This window comes from Vicia villosa, unplaced genomic scaffold, assembly GCF_029867415.1.
Source record: "Vicia villosa cultivar HV-30 ecotype Madison, WI unplaced genomic scaffold, Vvil1.0 ctg.000643F_1_1, whole genome shotgun sequence".
Taxonomy (NCBI): Eukaryota; Viridiplantae; Streptophyta; class Magnoliopsida; order Fabales; family Fabaceae; genus Vicia; species Vicia villosa.
The window spans coordinates 290,592-309,603 of NW_026705287.1; the positions used below are offsets into that span (position 1 = coordinate 290,592).

The 19,012-nt window shown below is 32.2% G+C and overlaps 2 protein-coding genes across 3 annotated transcripts; both read left to right on the top strand.

The window, feature by feature from the left end:
- The first annotated feature begins 3,420 nt into the window (after window positions 1-3,420).
- LOC131630058 (ATP-dependent zinc metalloprotease FTSH 9, chloroplastic-like) lies at window positions 3,421-9,908 on the top strand. 2 transcript variants are annotated; one of them, XR_009292202.1, is made up of 14 exons: window positions 3,421-4,370; window positions 5,908-5,973; window positions 6,075-6,209; window positions 6,369-6,434; window positions 6,793-6,978; window positions 7,071-7,157; window positions 7,249-7,362; window positions 7,463-7,587; window positions 7,684-7,792; window positions 7,982-8,107; window positions 8,348-8,671; window positions 8,752-8,875; window positions 9,368-9,546; window positions 9,634-9,908. XR_009292202.1 is itself a non-coding variant. In XM_058900856.1 (13 exons), exons 1-13 carry the CDS (start codon window positions 3,531-3,533, stop codon window positions 9,490-9,492), a joined length of 2,427 nt encoding a protein of 808 aa, XP_058756839.1. In that variant the 5' UTR covers window positions 3,421-3,530; the 3' UTR covers window positions 9,493-9,908. The 2 variants fall into 2 exon arrangements, 1 of the variants encoding a protein (XP_058756839.1); XM_058900856.1 differs by having other exon boundaries at window positions 9,368-9,908.
- A 4,077-nt stretch (window positions 9,909-13,985) lies between these two features.
- On the top strand, window positions 13,986-16,274 carry LOC131630083 (protein COBRA-like). The gene is made up of 6 exons (XM_058900880.1): window positions 13,986-14,064; window positions 14,443-14,522; window positions 14,785-15,241; window positions 15,344-15,503; window positions 15,618-15,889; window positions 15,988-16,274. Exons 1-6 carry the CDS (start codon window positions 13,986-13,988, stop codon window positions 16,272-16,274), a joined length of 1,335 nt encoding a protein of 444 aa, XP_058756863.1.
- The last annotated feature ends 2,738 nt before the right edge of the window (window positions 16,275-19,012 follow it).

The following is a 19,012-nucleotide window of genomic DNA, read 5'->3' on the forward strand; positions in this document are numbered from 1 at the left end:
TTGTAATCCGTGCGATTAGTGGATTAAATCCTCAGTTGAGGTAAATCATCTCTGCGGGGGTGGACTGGAGTAGTTTAGTTAACAACGAACCAGGATAAAAATAACTGTGCAATTTATTTTTATCTGTCAAGTTTTTAAAGCTACACTTATTCAAACCCCCCCTTTCTAAGTGTTTTTCTATCCTTCACATAACATTACCTGTCCCATTCAATCAAATTTGCAGGACATGAGATTGTATTTATTACACCTTTAGTAGGATTCATTTCAGTAAAATATTTCTTACCTTTGAGGATTGTGTGGTTAGTTCCATTATCCAGAATGTAAATGTCTTTGACATGTTCCATGTTTCACCTTCTTAAAATAGAAATAAGTTTAAATAGAGAGTAAATTAACAACATATTTTACGTTATTATTTCATGCAAACATAAGATACTCTATACAACATACAAATTCTTAAGTTGATACATATTTCATATATAAAATTAATATAAACACATCACACATTATTCAAATAGTTACTTAATCCATTGTTCCTTTAACGAAATCGACAACCTCAAGAAAGGTAGTATCTTTTCCAGGTTCAACTTCATTAAAATTTACTTCCTTTTTTCTCTACAAATGCCTTGTTTCTTTTACACAAATATTTTGGGGTTCCACGTGTCTTAGACCAATGACCTTTATTTCCGCATTTATACCATAAATTATCATGATTCCTCAAGTGACCTTCTTGGATATAATTATTCACATAACATCGTCCACGATGTCGGCCACGAAAATGGCTTTGACTGTGATATTCGCCTCGACTAGGACCCTCAAAACGAGCATAGCCACCACATCTTTTAATACGATTATAACAACCACACCTTTGATTATATGTTGTGGAATTTATCTTAGGATATGCTATTGTTCCTGTGGAATGTGACTTGTGATTTTATTTATAAGGAGCTCATTATTCTGTTTTGCTACTAAAAGGGCTGCCACTAAATCAGAATACTTAGTAAATTTCCTCATTCTATATTATTTTTGTAACAATACTTGGGATGCATGAAAAATTGAAAATGTTTTTTCCAACTTTTCTTTTACAATTATAACTATGCCACAAAATTTTAATTGTGTTGTAATTTGGTGCATTGAAGAGTTATATGCAACAACACTTATATAATCTTAAAACCTTAATTTGTTCCATTGATCCATTAATGATGGTAATAAGACTTTCCTCTGATGCCCAAATCTTGTCTTAAGTTTGTCTCACAAAATTTAAGTGCGTTAAATATCACATAGTCGTTATAAGTGTTAGAGATAATTATAAGATAACATATAAGGTAAATGAATACATATGATAAAAATTAATGGACGCATATGGGGTTTTAGACCTCCATTAAATATAAAAGTTAGTATTTGCATATGGGGTTTTAAACCTGCACTAAATATAAATGTTAATAACTGCATATGGGGTTTTAGAACTGCATATGAGGTTTTAGAACTGCATATGGAGTTTTAGACCTCAACTAAATATAAAGGTTAATAACTTCATATGGGGTTTTAAACCGCACTAAAATATAAAAGTTAGTATCTATATATGGAGATTTATACCTCCACACAAAATCTATAATAAAAATAGCAACACTTATTATAGTGCACTTGATAAGTTGTCAGTTTTCTGTAACAAAGAATAAAGTAATAATAACGATAATAACCACTCTAGTTATAAATCACTTGACTGACTGTCAATTTTCTATAACCAGGACAAATAATAATAATAATAATAATAATAATAATAATAATAATAATAATAATAATAATCTATAACAATATATAAAGGGAAAACTTTATTTTGGTGTAACCTATTTTTCTACTTTTTTTTACCCTTAGAAATAACTTCTACTAAAACTACTATTAACTTCCAAAATTAAATTTAATTAAAAAATATCGCATATATTTTTATGAAAGCGCAGCAAAAAAGCAGACAGACAGACACGTGAGTGTCCGTTTGGACGCTAGTAATAATAATAGTAATAATAAGATTAAAGTGACTAGTATAGAATATATACCTAATGCAGTAAAAATTTTATGGCTTAAATGCACCTTGATCCCTGTAAGTTAGCGAGTTTTTGATTTTCGTCCCTGTAAATTTTTTTCTGGGACTGAGTCCTTATATTTCACTTTCGCGTTTGTTTTAGTCCCTAAAATCAAAATCCGTAGGAAAATTCGCAGGAAAACCTGCAGATTTTCCTGCGGATTTTGTCTTTAGGGACTAAACCGCAAGCAAAAAGCATGATATAGGGACTCATACCAAGAAAAAAAACATACAGGGACGAAAATCAAAAACTCGCTAACTTACAAGGACCAAAGGTGCATTTAAGCCAAATTTCATTTAGAAACATCGTGCTATTAACGTACAGAGAAACACCAGATATTTAATTCAAACTATGATAATATATGTGAACTAATTTAATTGCAAAATAATTTGAAATATATGATATATCTAGTCGTCACTTTTCTTCTTCTTCTTCTGTATCCCCTAGAGAGGGGTGATTTAGGATCGATTTTGATTCAAAACCACCCCTCCAAATCGTTCTTGTTTCTCTATTAGTTAAATAAGTGATTTTCACATATATATATATATATTTAGTGTTTTTTTGGTGTGTTTTCGTCATTTTAATGTGTCGTTGTTTGTTTTGATTTCCCGTCTTTGTGCGGTGTATTTTGTTTTTCTATCTTTGTGCGTAGTGTTCATTTGTTTCAAGTTGAAAGATGAGTTTCGATCTAGTGTAGATCCTATCTATGACTTTGGTGCCATTAACGCCACAAATCTGGAGACATTTCAATATAGTCATAGTTATATTCGTAGGCATATGCAATTTGCCGTTTTATGCTATTAACATGGATGCTGTGAGTTTGTTTGCAGATTCATCCTTTTTGTTTTTGGCGATTCTTAATTTGTATTGCAACAATACGTACTCTATCAATTGAAATGAATGAATATTTTATTTAGTAAAAAAAAATGATATATCTAACTTAAGACTTAAAAGAGAGATATATGATGAAAAAATAGTATGATATCACTTAGTGTATTCTTATAATTACCAAAAAAAAAAAAATTTATACTACTAAAAATACAACTATTACACTAATGTGATAATTAATATTACTATTCTATCTATGACAAATTAAACATCTTCAATAATTTATAATTTGATATTATTATTTAAGATAGATATTTTTAAATATAATAATATATATAATCTTCTCAATTATTATAATAAAATTTGTAGAATATTGTGTTTTTATAGATATGGATAAATCACAAGTAGAAAAATACAAAGTAAGTTAAAAATTCAACAATCAAGATCAATCCAACGGCCTAGGTTCTATATCCCATCACCCCATAGCCTTCTCTCTCTTCCCACCATTGGTACACAAGAGAAAACAAGAAGATTATCTCTGAAAAAACCTCACCTATATAAATCCCTAAACCACTCGCACATACACAAAAACAAAAATCCCAATTTTCTATCTTCCACTTTTCAATGTCAGCTTTGGATTACTATCTATCCCCTTCAACAATCTATCTCCATTCCCATTCCATCAAATCCAATTTCCACCACTGGCGTAACCGTCGTTTCGTCCCCAATTCATCACCCGTTAGGGTTCTTAAAGACACCAATTTCTTAACCGATTTCGGTAGGTTCCATTTATGGAGAGGCTTAAAGCTCAATAACATTGATGGGTTCAGAAGAGCTGCTTCCGGTGGTCAAGAAACCGATTCCGGTTCAGCTAGTTCCGATTCAGAGAGTAAAGAGGTTGAAGTTGAACCGGGTTCAGATGGTTCTGGTTCGAACCGGAATAAGGAGAAGCAAGGGAAAGGTGGTTGGTGGTGGTGGTGGTGGTTAGATTCTAATTCTAAGACTGGGAAATGGAAATGGGAGACTTTGTTGAAAGCTCAACAAGTTGGGGTTTGGTTTCTTCAGTTAGGGATTGTGATTTTTTCTATGAGGTTGATTAGGCCTTGGAATATGTTACCGGGCTACGAACCGAGATCTTCCATGGAGTCTGTGAGAGTTCCTTATAGTGAGTTTTTGAGTAGGATTAATAGTGATCAGGTTTTGAAGGTGCAGGTTGATGGGGTTCATATAAAGTATAACTTGAAGTCTGATTTTGAAGGTGGTGAAGTATCTAGTAGTAATAGTGGGTTGCAAGAGGAATCAGAGTCTTTGGTTAAGAGTGTTGCACCGACGAAGAGGATTGCTATTGTTTATAGTACAACTAGGCCTAGTGATACTAGAACTCCTTATGAAAAGATGCTGGAGAATGAAGTGGAGTTTGGATCGCCTGAGAGACGTTCCGGTGTATTCTTCAACCCTACTTTGGTAAGAAACTTTTGGTTATTCATGGTTTGTTACTCTTAGAATAATATTAGAATTTAGATCTCCACAAAATTTGTCATTAAGATGATAAATGATAGTTGTCCATCATTTGTCATTTATAATCACTATGATATGTGGCATCATGATAGACTTTGTAAGGTGAGGGATCTCCATTATAATCAAGGTTAGTGTTAAGGACATATTGCTATCTAATGTGGGATTCTCAACCGTTATGTAATGTGTGTTGTAATGTTGCTAACCTGCACTGTTATTGTTCTGGAAAGTGGGAACTCAAATGATAAGTTATACTTACCTCAACAATTGAATCTACTTAGGGAGTGTTTGGAGGGGATTCTGGAGGGGAGGGCTTGTTTTTCTTTTTATGAATTAAACAAGCTGTAAAATGTTTCTAAAAATGAATGTAGTGTGATTGAATTGTTATATGATCATATATCATGATGCTTTTTCAATTTTTTAGAAATCTCAAATATATATATATATATATATATATATATATATATATATATATATATATATATATATATATATATATATATATATATATATATATATATATATATATATATATATATATTAAAATATAGACCTAGGTATAGCCCTCCAAACCCTCCCAAACAGACTTAAGGTTGACGTTGGAAGGAGGCTGGTGATTTGAGGTTTAATGTATATTTGATGTGCAAACCTTTGGAGACCCAAATATATTTAGTTACTAAGAGGCAGCATACCTTTGGAGACCCAAAAAGAGAAATAAGAGTTATAGTTCTTTGTTTCTTTCTCCGATTACAATCTTTCTATCAAACCCTTAAAATTGTGTGACTGCTTAATGGCTATGAACTAAAGACTCTCTCCTCGAGTCTTTCTTAATTTTTGTAGCATGTACTACTCCATTGTGGACCAAATCTTATGATACTATTTAAGAAAGATAATTTTTGAAAAAACATTATCAACCCCCTTCCAGTGTTTGAAATCCTAGATAGAACATTATGGCCAAAGTAGATCCATGTAGCCGACCCCAGTTAGTGCGACAAGACTTGGTTGTTGTTGTTGTTGTTGTCTTTAGCGCTCTATGCATTTGACTTTGATAATGATGGCAAATTCTTGGTTTCTTGCTTGCTTTATTATGACATAAGTTGTGGAAATTATCAAGCTGGACAGATTATAGTTTATGTGATTAGTTTTAGTTATATACTGTAGATTCTACTCCGAGAGAATTTCATAGAAGAATTGAATGCTTTGAGGTGATTGATAGAAAGAAGTTAATGTTTATATTGGTTTCATGAACTAAACTTGCTTACCGTTTAAAAAATCCTTCAAATCATTTGCTAAATAAAACATATGTTGTAATTTGTTATATTACCAGATGAGTTTCTCTTTTACTACTTTTGCTTGTGTATTTTGCTAAAATGTATTAGTTGGGTAAGGTATTTGACTTCCTATTCCAGTTCATTATAAATTTCCTTGGTTTATTGCGTTAACGGTATATCATGTGACAAGCTGACTTTATTTCTCAACTTCACAGATAGCCATGTTTTGTGTTGCTGTACTGGTGGGACTTCTCCATCGAGTCCGTGGAAGCTTTTCTCAGGTGAGTTTGATTTCTTCCTCTCTTATCTTCTCTGCCCTACCCGAATAATTTTTCCTAAACCATTGAAATGATGTCTTATGAGTAATTACATGCTACGGCAGAAAACTCTTGGTCAGATTAGGAACCGCAAATCAGGAACTTCCAATGGTACAAAATCATCTGAAAAAGGTGAAACAATAACTTTTGCTGATGTTGCTGGTGTTGATGAGGCTAAGGAGGAGCTAGAAGAGATTGTGGTAAGCTGGACTCTCTTCAGCTCATTTTCAGCACTTAAAATCTTTAGGGTGCAAATGAGGCTTTCTAGTTTCTATCCTACAATAACATTCTATTTTCATTCAGATTTTTTCTGGTGATATAGGGAAATAATTTTGGTTGTGATGATGCTCCCTTGCCAGGAATTTCTTCGAAATCCGGATAAATATACACGACTTGGAGCTCGTCCTCCTCGAGGTGTTCTCTTGGTGAGATATAGTCAGAGATATATGTTTGTTGGGGGAAGGGATCGAATATGGGAAATGTCTCTTGTCTTGGTTGTGTTAAAATTCAACAAAATTTTATTCTGTATTATACTATTATGTCAGCTATATTTTCTCTTACTTAAATGGGCTTTACCTTGCGAAATACCATACCACAATTGTGTTTCATTGAACTCATCGTTACTGGAATAAATCTTTGATTAGCTTCCACTTACACCCTTCCTGCATGTTTGTGCTTGTACTTCATATGTGGACTATTTATGCCTAAGCTATATGCAATCTTATATTGTTATTATTTTAGTTTGGCATGTATGGAGTAAATATCTTTTGGTTTATCTTACAGGTAGGTCTTCCAGGAACAGGTAAGACTTTACTAGCAAAGGCTGTGGCTGGAGAAGCTGATGTGCCATTTATAAGTTGTTCTGCTAGTGAGTTTGTTGAGTTGTATGTTGGTATGGGTGCTTCCCGGGTGCGAGATCTCTTTGCAAAGGCAAAGAAAGAAGCACCATCCATTATATTTATTGATGAGGTAAGAATATGTACTCTTTTGTTGTGTAAGAAGTTTAATATAACATTTACTATTTAATATTCAACGAAATCAAAATTTATTTTGGTATGCAGATAGATGCTGTGGCTAAAAGTCGGGATGGTAAATTTCGCATTGTAAGCAATGATGAACGAGAACAAACCTTGAACCAGTTGCTCACTGTTAGTATTCCTTGTGTTGTTTATTTCTTGTGATTGTTTGGGAGGTGGGATTATGTCATGATGAGGCTAATATGTTGAAACTGTATTGCAGGAGATGGATGGGTTTGACAGTAATTCAGCAGTGATTGTTCTGGGAGCAACTAATCGTGCTGATGTCTTAGATCCTGCACTTCGCCGACCAGGAAGATTTGATCGAGTAGTTATGGTCTGGATTCAAGTTTTAATGCATTACCTCATTTGGTTTTTATAGTGATATATAAGAATCTTTTTATATATCTTTTAAGAATGTCATGTTTTCTCCTTAGGTGGAAACACCTGATAGGATTGGAAGAGAATCCATCCTGAAAGTTCATGTTTCTAAGAAAGAACTTCCTTTGGCCAATGATGTTTACATTGGTGACATTGCTTCTATGACTACTGGATTCACAGGGTAATTATGCTATTTCTTTCACATGATATACTTTTCCTCCCTTTAAATACATTGAGAAGATTGGAAGTTTGATCTGACACATGCACATCATTGAAGGGCGGATCTTGCGAACCTAGTAAATGAGGCTGCTTTATTGGCTGGAAGAAAGAACAAAGTTGTTGTGGAGAAAATTGATTTTATTGAAGCTGTGGAAAGGTCATTAGCTGTAAGTAAATTTGTTTTGGATGATATTGATTTCATCCACAATCTCTCTTGGTGGATGCACAATTGTAATTTATGCCAACAGTTTGTTCAGGTTTTCTGTCAAATCACAATGTTAAATTAGAAATTTAGTTCTGTAAATTGGCCCCTACTTTACCAATTGTGGATAAAAAGACCAAACTACTTGTTTCAGGGCATAGAAAAGAAGACTGCTAAGTTGCAGGGATGTGAGAAGGGTGTAGTTGCACGACATGAAGCTGGTCATGCTGTAGTAGGCACTGCAGTTGCGAGTCTTCTTCCTGGACAGCCGCGTGTTCAGGTAGATCATGGAAGATGCCCTGTTCTTGATTTCTTGGCTATTTGAATATGCTGTTGCCATTAAAAACACACTGGTTTTCTTTGACCACTTAAACCTACTTGATTTTTGTGGAATTATCACACTAATAAACTGTATTTCTAGGCTTGAAATTATTCTGATGTTTGATGATGTCTAGTTTACATAGGCTCTGGTTATGAGATTATTAGAAACTAAGCCTTACTGTCTTGTGTACGTTATCAGAAACTAAGCATACTGCCTAGGTCAGGAGGGGCCTTGGGCTTTACTTATATTCCTCCAACAACTGAGGACAGATACTTGCTTTTCATTGATGAATTGCGTGGTCGTCTGGTGACCCTTCTTGGAGGGCGTGCGGCAGAAGAAGTCGTTTATTCTGGTCGAGTTTCAACAGGTGCACTTGATGACATACGGCGAGCAACTGACTTGGCATACAAAGCTATTGCTGAATATGGTCTTAGTCAGATAATCGGCCCTGTGTCAATTTCCACACTTTCTAATGGTGGAATGGATGAGTCTGGGGGATCAGTTCCTTGGGGAAGGGATCAGGTTAAATATTTCATTAACTTGTTTATTTTCTTCAATTCAAAATTGTCTATATGCTTATTTTAATAATATGGAAACAACAGGGACAACTTGTTGATCTTGTTCAAAAAGAGGTGAAAGCATTGCTTCAATCTGCGTTGGAAGTATCACTTTCCATTGTACGAGCTAATCCTACTGTTGTAGAGGGTCTTGGTGCTCAGTTAGAAGGTAACTGTACTTTCTTTATTATATATAGCAATGGTATTAGTATTTGTATTTTCACTATCTTGCTTTCATCATTTTATATACTTGAATTACATTTCTTTTGATGCTTTCTTCTTTTGCTATCTCTACTTTCATCAGCGATGTTGCTTTTATGAGCATGGTTAAATCCAAATTTTCATTCGAGATTCACATTAAATTGCTGGGTGGAATATGTAATCATGTTGTTAATTTGAAAATACAATAATATTTCGATACATTCATACATGCAGTTTTTATCTATGGGATCAATTGAATTTGCATAAAAAAATAGATTGCAGATTTTTAATTCTGTAGTTTGATATAATAAAATGATGATGTGAAAATGTCACATGCTGTATGCTTCTATCCACTCTATTATATGTATTATTCATTAATTAATGATGTCAAAGCAATATGCTTTTATCTAAGCCATGGTGTTGCAAGTCTTAACACTGCTTTATTGCTTGTGTTCTTCAGAAAAAGAGAAAGTAGAGGGTGAAGAGTTACAGAAGTGGTTAAGATTGGTGGTTGCTCCAACAGAACTGACAAATTTTATGGAAGGCAAGCAACAGACCCTTCTCACATTGAAGACTGATTCCTGAAACTGTTAAAAAGAGTTGTCTATTATGTGTTTCCGGTGTGAAGTGTAACTTGAGGTATGATTTTTGACACGGTTCATCAACTAAAGTTAGTGAAATTATATCTCAAATAGCATGCCTTACAACATTGTATATTCCTGTAAGGTGAACTTTGGCATCGTTTTTAGTTTATGCCAACTTGTTATTTGCATTTACTCACCATTCACTCAACCGAAGCCACAAGAAAAACAGAATATGAAGAAAAATACATCGCATTAGTGCCTCTCTTCAACTACATGAGTAATGGTAATTTAAATTGTATATTGACTATTATTTCAGTCATGTCACGAAATGTAATTAATATATAGTTGTTGTATACATTAATGATTCTGTTAAATATGTGGTCCTGCTTCATGTTACACCAAAGTATTTTATTGAAATTGCAAGTACCATGGTTGGTTAAGGAGTCTGTTATCAAATTCTCCCCATCAAAAGTCAATCTTATCTATCAGTCCACAGTTACGTTTGTGCAATTTCTCTCAGATTTTGACCCCACATTATATGTATTCTCAATCATCATCTTATGACTTTGTTGTCTTGTCGAACAAAGTGTTGAGAAAATGCAATATCATGCTAACTTGCAATGTGTGTCTGGTACACCAGTGTCCTATGTGGTTGAGTTTTTTTGTTTTTGTTTTTTTTTTTGTTTTGAGAAGTTACATTGTCACAGTCATGTTCAGGAGTAAACCATTATTATCTCATTCTTCTGCTCTTAAGTTACAATTTAAGCTGGATATGAAAAAACGTAGATGACTAGGTGTGGAGCTGCCTGGTCTTGGCCGCCTGGTCTTGGCCGCCTTAAGGGCAATCAGATGATACAAAAGTAACTTTGGCCATGGTATAATCGAGGAAAGGGAAGGGACAAACTCATGAGTTTAGTATGTGCTTGATTGACTGTTCTAGAGTTGAAACTCATGGCAGTGTTAAAAAAACTTGGAAACTTGTATTTGATTTTGTGTGGTTATCAAACATGAATTGAAAATCAAAAGAGATATATTGCAATACAAAGAGCTCAGCTGTATACCTTCAGAATTAAATATAAGAATTGAATTATTATTTCTTTATTTCAAAAAGTTTTAAAGAATAGATTATGCCACCAAAGAGATTTCTGGTTGAGTTGTTTATTAGGTTGCTCTTTTAAATTTAATGACACTCTAAATTTGTACAAACAGGCTATAAACCAGGAAGTTTCTAGGATAAGATTATCCTGTTGTATCCTATATCAAGAGAACTCATAATAATTCCTCTGTTGGAGAGACATTTCTTGAAAAATTGACTAAGAACACACCATCAAATATGATATCAAGAGAACTCGAATAATTTCTAATTTCTTTAACGAAAAGTTCAACAAGTAGAAAGGAAAGAAGTAGCTCTGAAAACTTAAATTCTAATCCATGAAGGAATAAACTAAATCATTTGATCAGTCAAATGGAAAATGTGGAAAAGAATTTGAGAAATGGAGGCTCGGTCAAATGTGAGTGTTCAACATTCACAATTTGTTCAGTCAATGCTAACTATAATGATGTTTGGTCAAAACTGAGTGTTAGAGTGATGTGTAAATTTCAAATTTAATTTCCTCTTTGTAAAAAAAATTAAAGTTTCTAGTGGTAAGAAATTGATGTCAATACCAAGTCACAAGTCAAAGCCCGAGTGATAGTTGTCTAATGAGAAACGCAATAAAAAATTTCAAATTACTACAAGCAATTGTACTATGTGCATCAATAAAGTTGTGTGCTGTGTTTTATTGTTAGACATTTGTTTACATCATGCATAGACTTCAAAAATATGGAAATAAGTTTTTATTTAATTGGATTTGAATGATGTAGGATGGGGAGATGAAGTGGTCAATAAGTTTTTACTTTTTAGTTCAGTTTGCAATGAGAAGAATAAAAGAGAAATGTCACATTTATTTTGGTAAACAATGACTTAGTGGATTTAGTTGGAACATAAAAACATACTGTTTAAAATGAAAGTTTCTAATATCTCGAAGGTGGTAAATGCATCAAACGAATATTTTAGTCAATCCAATAATTTTACTTGTAATGTTTTTTAACAATTGTGCACAATTTGTTTGGATTCTTAATTTATTGCCGGAAATCTTATATTAATTTTTTACATTCCTATATTTATTTCAAGTATTTATCAATTATGTCTTGAAATTTTTTATTCTTTAAAACTTAATTTACACTTGATTTTTTCATTTTCTATTCCCATGAGTGTGTTTGTTTGAGAGATTAAAATTATAATCCCAGGAATGTTATTCCTAGGAATGTTAATCCTAGAAATTTTATTCCCATCAATTTGTTTGGTAAATAATTAAGGTTCCTTAGAATAATTTTGAATTTTATTTATCATTTTAAAAATTTAAAAATAAAAAAATAATGGGTTGAAATAGTATGGAAGTGGGTAGTTATAGTTAGTTATTTTTTATTCCCATGGGAATAAAAGATTTCCCCTCTTTGACATGAGAATAAATATTTACACTTTCATGAGTAACTTTTATTGTTGAGTATTATTTATTCCAAGACATTTTTTTTCTTTCCCATCTACCAAACAAAGGAATAATTATTTTCAGCCTCAGATTCTCAGGAATTATTTTTCTAGCACCGAAACAAACACACCCCATGTAAAAGGATGAGAATCTTATATTCCCATGCGAATAAGATGTAACCTTCAATAACTTCTCATTTTTATTTATTTAATTTCTTTATTTATTTAAATTAAATATAATTTATAAACATTCCTGGAAATTTAAACTATTTATCAAACATAAGGATAGGAAAAACATTCATGGTAATAATATTCTCGGAAATAACATTCCCAAAATTATAATTTTAATCCCTGAAACAAACACACTCTAAGAATTGTAGGATCTTCAACGAGATGCGGCAACCACTTGCCATTTTCTATGGAAATGGCTAAATAAGAGGGTTCATGATGCTAATTTTGCAAGTCATAGCAGACTTTAGCAACAAAATCGTATATGAAAAATGTTATAATTAAATAACTAGATATTTTAAAACTTGTACCAGATTTAATTGAGCTCCATGATATATGAAATATTTATGCAAGTAGTAATTTTTGCATTATGTTATTCATTTTTTACTGACAAGTGCACAGTGGATCTTCTTCATATTAGGTTATGTAATCTATTATTATATTTAAAAATTTAAACTATAGTTGATTTTGTCTAATAAAGTATATATTAGTAATGTAATTGTGATTTTTTAAATTTTATTATATTAAGAAATTGAATGTTATAATGTTAAAAATAGTTATTTGTTAAATGGTGTATTTTAATATTTGTAATTAGAGTTTATTTTTTATGGGTTTTAGTGGCGGTTTTGAGATTTAGTGACAAAGTTTAAGTTTTAGTGGCGGATTTCTAACATGAATGTTAATATTTTGTGATAGTTTTAGTGACGCACTATGAGATTTAGTGACCGATTTTAAATTTCTGCCAAAATCTTTATCTTTTTGATCATTTGCGACGAACCAAATCTGTCTATTTTTATTTTTATTTATTAATATTAAATGGTAAAAAACTGGCACGTGGCACATCAACAAAAACTTAGTTGGAGGTACCATTATTATGATTGAAAAATTATACGCAAGTGATTGTTTGAAGGAAATTTTTTAGAGAATTAAAAACGAATTTCGGTATATTGTTGGGACTACAAGCTTATTTAACCCAATAATATATTTGTGTTTTATAACTCTCCATGTTCATTGTTGTATCTCTCATATAATATTTTTTTTTATTTATTATTCTTATTCATGACTTGACAATAACTTGTAGCTGGTGAAGAAATCATCTAAAAATAATGCTTAAAAAAAATTGCTAGGTTAAGATAAAGTTAGAAAAAATGTAGGTATCCATAACTATTTTGTTGACGTAAACAATCTTTCTCATCAATAACTTATACATATGAATCTTTCTCTCAATAATTTTTAGAGTGGCCACAATTAGCTTTGATCAATCTAGAATTTAAGATGCTTTGCTTGCATCAAAATATTCCTTACATCTTGTCAAAAATAAAAAAACATTATGCCTTATTTTTCATAGGTGTGAATGAGAGTATAATGAATGAATGCATAAGTTTCTGCTATCATTTTCCTATCTACAATTTTATGCAAAATCATTTAAATAGTATTTATTTTTCTTTATGAATCTAGTATCTCTACTCTATGGACATGTGTAGAGACTAATTCTTCTTCAATAAATTTAACATACATTTTCATAATCTCAATATTATTTGACTCTTTAATTGCATAACCCAAGAATTCGGATCCATTTTCATATGTCACCCAAATAAATCTCTCTAACTTCATTTATTACTGTTTTTTTATTAAACTTATTTTCGTTTCTCTTTTTCTTTAAGTGCTTTGATCAGACAACAATTCTGATTCTGTTGGTGTAAGAGTGTGACTGACACACAATTCAGACAAAAACAAAAATGATGTTCTTCTCTTTCCTTAAATCTTGTCCATGCATTCTTCTCTTCCTCTTGTTTACGCTCTTTTACACTTCAACAGGTTCTTATTTTTCTTCTTACATTTATTATATAGTTTTCAACTTTTTATTCCTTCTGTGTTTTTGGTTCATAGGGTTGTCCTGTTTTGATGGAAAGTTTTGCTCTTTATAAGGGTTTTTCAAAACAAATAAAGGATCAATTGTGATTGTTTGCAAAAGTTTTGCCACTGAAATAGATTTTTCTGATTAATTCATCGATCTTAAGACCATATGCGGTAGTCTGTCTTGCACACCTCAAAGACGACTCTGTGTATCCTACATTGATCCGATTTAGAGTAGTCGGTCAAATTACTCTACTATGAAAGAAATGTTTAATTCTTAAATATCTATGTACATATGTTTTTTTTTTCTAGTAGCCTAACAACTATAAATGTTTACAGAAGCTTATGATCCACTTGACCCAAATGGAAATATCACAATCAAATGGGATATTATTAGCTGGGCACCTGATGGTTATATTGTGAGTACATTCTCTTACTAATATTACAAACATTTTACCTATGAAGTGCAGACGCCAGACATAGAGACTGATGTCACCGATAATAATTTGAAAAAATAATAAATTAAACTTAATCACAAATGTCAGGGTTAATGTCCAATGATGACACGGACTCAAACATGTATTTTTTCAGAGGTGTCGATGCTACAAAATGTTTTACTATTTAATGGAACACATTTGTGATGGATTTCATGTTCACACCAGTTGCTCTCAATGTGGACAGGCCGTTGTTACAATGTACAACTATCAACGGTATCGTCATATAACGCCGCCAGGATGGTCATTAGGATGGAAATGGGCAAAGAAAGAGGTAATATGGTCCATGGTGGGAGGGCAGACAACTGAACAAGGAGATTGCTTAAAATTCAAGGAAATCATTCCACATTGTTGTGAAAGAACTCCAACAATCATTGATTTACTTCCCGGTGCGCCTTATAATCAACAAATCGCAAATTGCTGCAAAGGCGGTGTACTCACCTCATGGACACAAGATCCAACAAATTCGGTCGCATCGTTTCGAATCACCGTCGGTAGAGCTGGCACGACTAGCAAAACTGTCAGACTGCCACACAATTTCACGTTGAAAGCACCAGGACCGGGTTATACATGCGGCCCGACAAAAATTGTGAAACCGACTAAATTCGTATCGAAAGATAAAAGGAGAGTGACACAAGCACTTAGTAAGTTAATCATCTTTTAAGTTCATTTAAGTACTTGTCGTATAAGCTATCTTGGAGAGTTTATGGAAATCAACTTATGATTAATCTCTGATTTTTTCATAGTGACATGGAATGTGACATGCACATATTCACAATTTCAAGCTCAACAAATTCCAACTTGCTGTGTTTCCCTCTCGTCTTTCTATAACGATACTATAGTACCATGCCCGGCATGTTCGTGTGGCTGCCAAGGCAACACAGCCCAATCGGGAAGCTGTGTAGAGTAAGATTTCGTTACTTTTTTGAAACTACGATTTCCTTCTAAATAGAAATTAATATTATACACTCACACACACTTATCTATTTTTTGTTGGTGTGATTAAAGTCCAACAAGAAGCGCGCCACATTTAGCCTCGGTTGTTCACAGCCCTGGAAAGAATATCATTGCGCCTTTGGTTCGATGTACTAGTCATATGTGTCCGATCCGAGTTCACTGGCATATAAAGCTCAACTATAGGGAGTATTGGCGCGTAAAAGTTACTATAACTAATTTCAACTACAGGATGAATTACTCGGATTGGAACTTGGTTGTTCAACATCCAAACTTTGACAATCTGACTCAAATTTTCAGTTTCAATCACGAATCAATAATTCCCTACGGCTCGATAAGTAAGTTTATGTAAGATTTTTCAAGGATTTGCTATCTTATTATCGACATAAAATCCATAGTGTTGATCATTGGCACAACTTTTTGTTTCTTTGAACAGATGATACAGCAATGCTTTGGGGAATTAAATACTACAATGATTTCCTCATGCATGCTGGGCCTAGTGGCAATGTACAGTCAGAGATACTTTTTGGTAAGGATAAATCAACTTTTACGTTCGATAAAGGTTGGGCGTTTCCTCGAAGGATCTATTTCAATGGCGACATCTGCGTGATGCCACCGCCTGACGCTTATCCATGGTCACCTAATGACGGTTCCAAACAAGAGGTTTCTTTTGCTTTGATGATGGCGTTGTTAGTAGCATTAGTGTTTTGCGTGTATGTTTAAAGGTCATATCTGTGGCACGCGCAACTCGGCTACCTAAAATTTTGATTCTCACGAGTTTTGAAACGATTTACGGATACCAATTTTGGAATTCTAACCAAGTCACATCCAGTGACAATTCAAGAATAGCTGTTCATTTGGCCTATGATTTGTTTTTTAGTTTCAACATAAGGGTTGAATTAACCACTTTATTGTTATTTTTGTCTATTCTAATGGTTTGATGTATAGAAAATATTTAGAGGGACACAAACAGAATCATGATAATGGTTTGTTCTTTTGCAGCTAACTCTATCAAGTAAGAAAATGTTCTGGTTATTGTTATTTGTATTGTCCTTAATATTGTCCAAAGAAACACACTAAAAGAGAGATGAATTATTAATTGTTGCATTGCAATAACATCTTAATGTCATTTCAAACAAATGCCATGTTTGGATAAATAGTTTCATTAAGTACTTCCATTACGGGTCAAAAAATTAAAAGAGACCAACAATAATAAACTAGTTAAGTTAGTTTTAGTTCAGTTAACTTGTAAGCTAACTGTACAACTAACTAGAAAAATTCTAGGAGAACAAAACTTATTAATTACTTCAAGGAGTGTAATATTCACTTCCACCTTTATGAATGTATACAATTTTTTCTTTTCTTTATCTGCCTCATCCATTTTTTTAGTCTTCACTACTCTCTGGGGAGAAACAAAGTGATATAGGTTGCTATTGCCCAAAAATAGTTTTTCCTGATCTCAGACCCATGACACTAACAGTAGGAACATTCAAATTCACTAATGTCTGGGCAGGTATTTGGTTTAATCCTTGAATTTGTATATGATCAATTGAAGTAGGTAGATTTTTGAGTGGTAGAATAATTTCTTTGTTGAAATTGTAAATTTAAGGGTGGGGGGGTTAATCTAGCATCTGATGGGTTGTTTTGTTGTTGCATATACTATTGTTATGTAGAAAAAAATTCCATATGATAGGTTTGTTGTTACTTGTAGTGGACAAATCACTGTAATTGTACCCATCATAGTTGTTGGATTGAGGATTGTATATATTTGTTGCATATGCTAGAGGAAAATCAACATTTGGGGGATCTTGCAAGGTGGGACATGAATCTGTTGGTTGCTTAGGAGAAGTGAAAATATCAAAAACCATCGTCCTTTTAGAGTTACCTAGAGTGCTAAATGTTTTACCAATGAAGTAATCTCATTAAGTTTGTTTTCTAGATTTTGGTTGGAAGTAGAAGAAGCTTGAATCTCATTCAATCCTCTTGTCAATAGTGTTGAATTGTTTCTGATCGTAAATTGTTGAGAGTTAATTGAAATATTCTCAATCAAGATTTTTCCTCTTCTAGGATCTTATTAACAAGCGCTGCTCCACTAGCAGCATTTAAGATGTTTCTATTCATAGGCATCAGACTCTCACATAAATATTGGATGAGTAGTTGTTCACTAATCTAGTATTGAGGACAACTTAACTCTAGTTTTCTCGAATCTCACTCGGTATTCATTCAAAGATTATATGTCAATCTGTCTAATGTCACATATTTCTTTTTTGATAGAGCGGATCTCAAGGCAGGAAAATATCTCTTTAGGATCATTTTTTTTCAAATAAGACAAACATGTAAAAGAGTTTGGTTCAAGGTAGTACAACCAATATTTTTCAACATCTCGTAGTGAGAATGGAAAGACTCCTAGGTTGATAGGACTCTAAAACTAGAATTCTTAAATTAATTAATATTATCAAGAGAGTCTAATGCAACGACGTTAATTTGATCAACAATCACACACTAGTAAAAAATAAGTTGTTAAAAACATTATTTAGGGATGCGACATTGGATTTGTATTGAAGAGACTCCTATTTCAATTACCTAAGTTTATAATCAATAAAGTTATGAAGGGTTTTTTTTTTTAATCAAATCTGTCTGCTCATTGATGTTATTTGTTTGTTATTGTTTTGGTTTTGATGAATTTTCATTTTTATTTTTTTCTGGCGAGGAATGACAGGAGAGAGTGGAGGAGTCGAACCAAAATGAGAATAATCAGAACAATTGAGATTTGTAAGCATGTAGTGCAATTGATTTGTCCTATTATTTTCAATATAGTAAAGTTGATTGTCATTTTATTTTCAATATAGTAAAGTTGATTGTCCTTTTATTTTCAATATAGTAAAGTGGATTATTGTTTCAAAGCAAAATCGTCAAATTTGCCTTTTATTATTCTAATTAATTGGTATTCGAAATTTGATAATAATGCTAATAAATAAAATTAATAAAAGTTAATATGATCTAATTAATAAAATAAAATTAATAATAGTGCTAATAAATAAAATATTTATTTAATCAATACTATATGATCTAATTAATAAAATAAAATCAATAATTGCATATTCAACCATTTGTGTATTAGATAGATTTATTACATGTAAATGTTTTATATATAGAATAACGTGATTTACTGGAAATTAATTTCATAATTGTGCTTTTGAAATTTTAATAGCTAAATATTTTTCACTACTGTAGTGAAAATTATTTTTTTCTCAAATTTTATATTTTTAGTATATTAACTATAAATATGCAATTGTTGTTGACATAAATACATTTATTTTAAATCTAATTTTTTTTATTTCTACGATATTTACAATTATTACAATTATATTCATTTGTACAAAAATTAATATAAATTATAAATTAAATGTTAAACTTATTATAGTTCAAGTAGTAATATTTTTATACTCTTAATGTTTTAA

What these genes read in the sequence shown, in the direction of transcription:
- LOC131630058 (XM_058900856.1), top strand. Translation starts at nt 3,531, where the DNA reads ATGTCAGCTTTGGATTACTATCTATCCCCTTCAACAATCTATCTCCAT. An exon ending in TTCCTTGGGGAAGGGATCAG is followed by an intron (nt 8,672 to 8,751) that starts GTTAAATATTTC and finishes TGGAAACAACAG; the next exon opens with GGACAACTTGTTGATCTTGT. An exon ending in TCTTGGTGCTCAGTTAGAAG is followed by an intron (nt 8,876 to 9,367) that starts GTAACTGTACTT and finishes TGTGTTCTTCAG; the next exon opens with AAAAAGAGAAAGTAGAGGGT.
- LOC131630083 (XM_058900880.1), top strand. Translation starts at nt 13,986, where the DNA reads ATGATGTTCTTCTCTTTCCTTAAATCTTGTCCATGCATTCTTCTCTTC. An exon ending in GAGAGTGACACAAGCACTTA is followed by an intron (nt 15,242 to 15,343) that starts GTAAGTTAATCA and finishes ATTTTTTCATAG; the next exon opens with TGACATGGAATGTGACATGC. An exon ending in AATTCCCTACGGCTCGATAA is followed by an intron (nt 15,890 to 15,987) that starts GTAAGTTTATGT and finishes TTCTTTGAACAG; the next exon opens with ATGATACAGCAATGCTTTGG.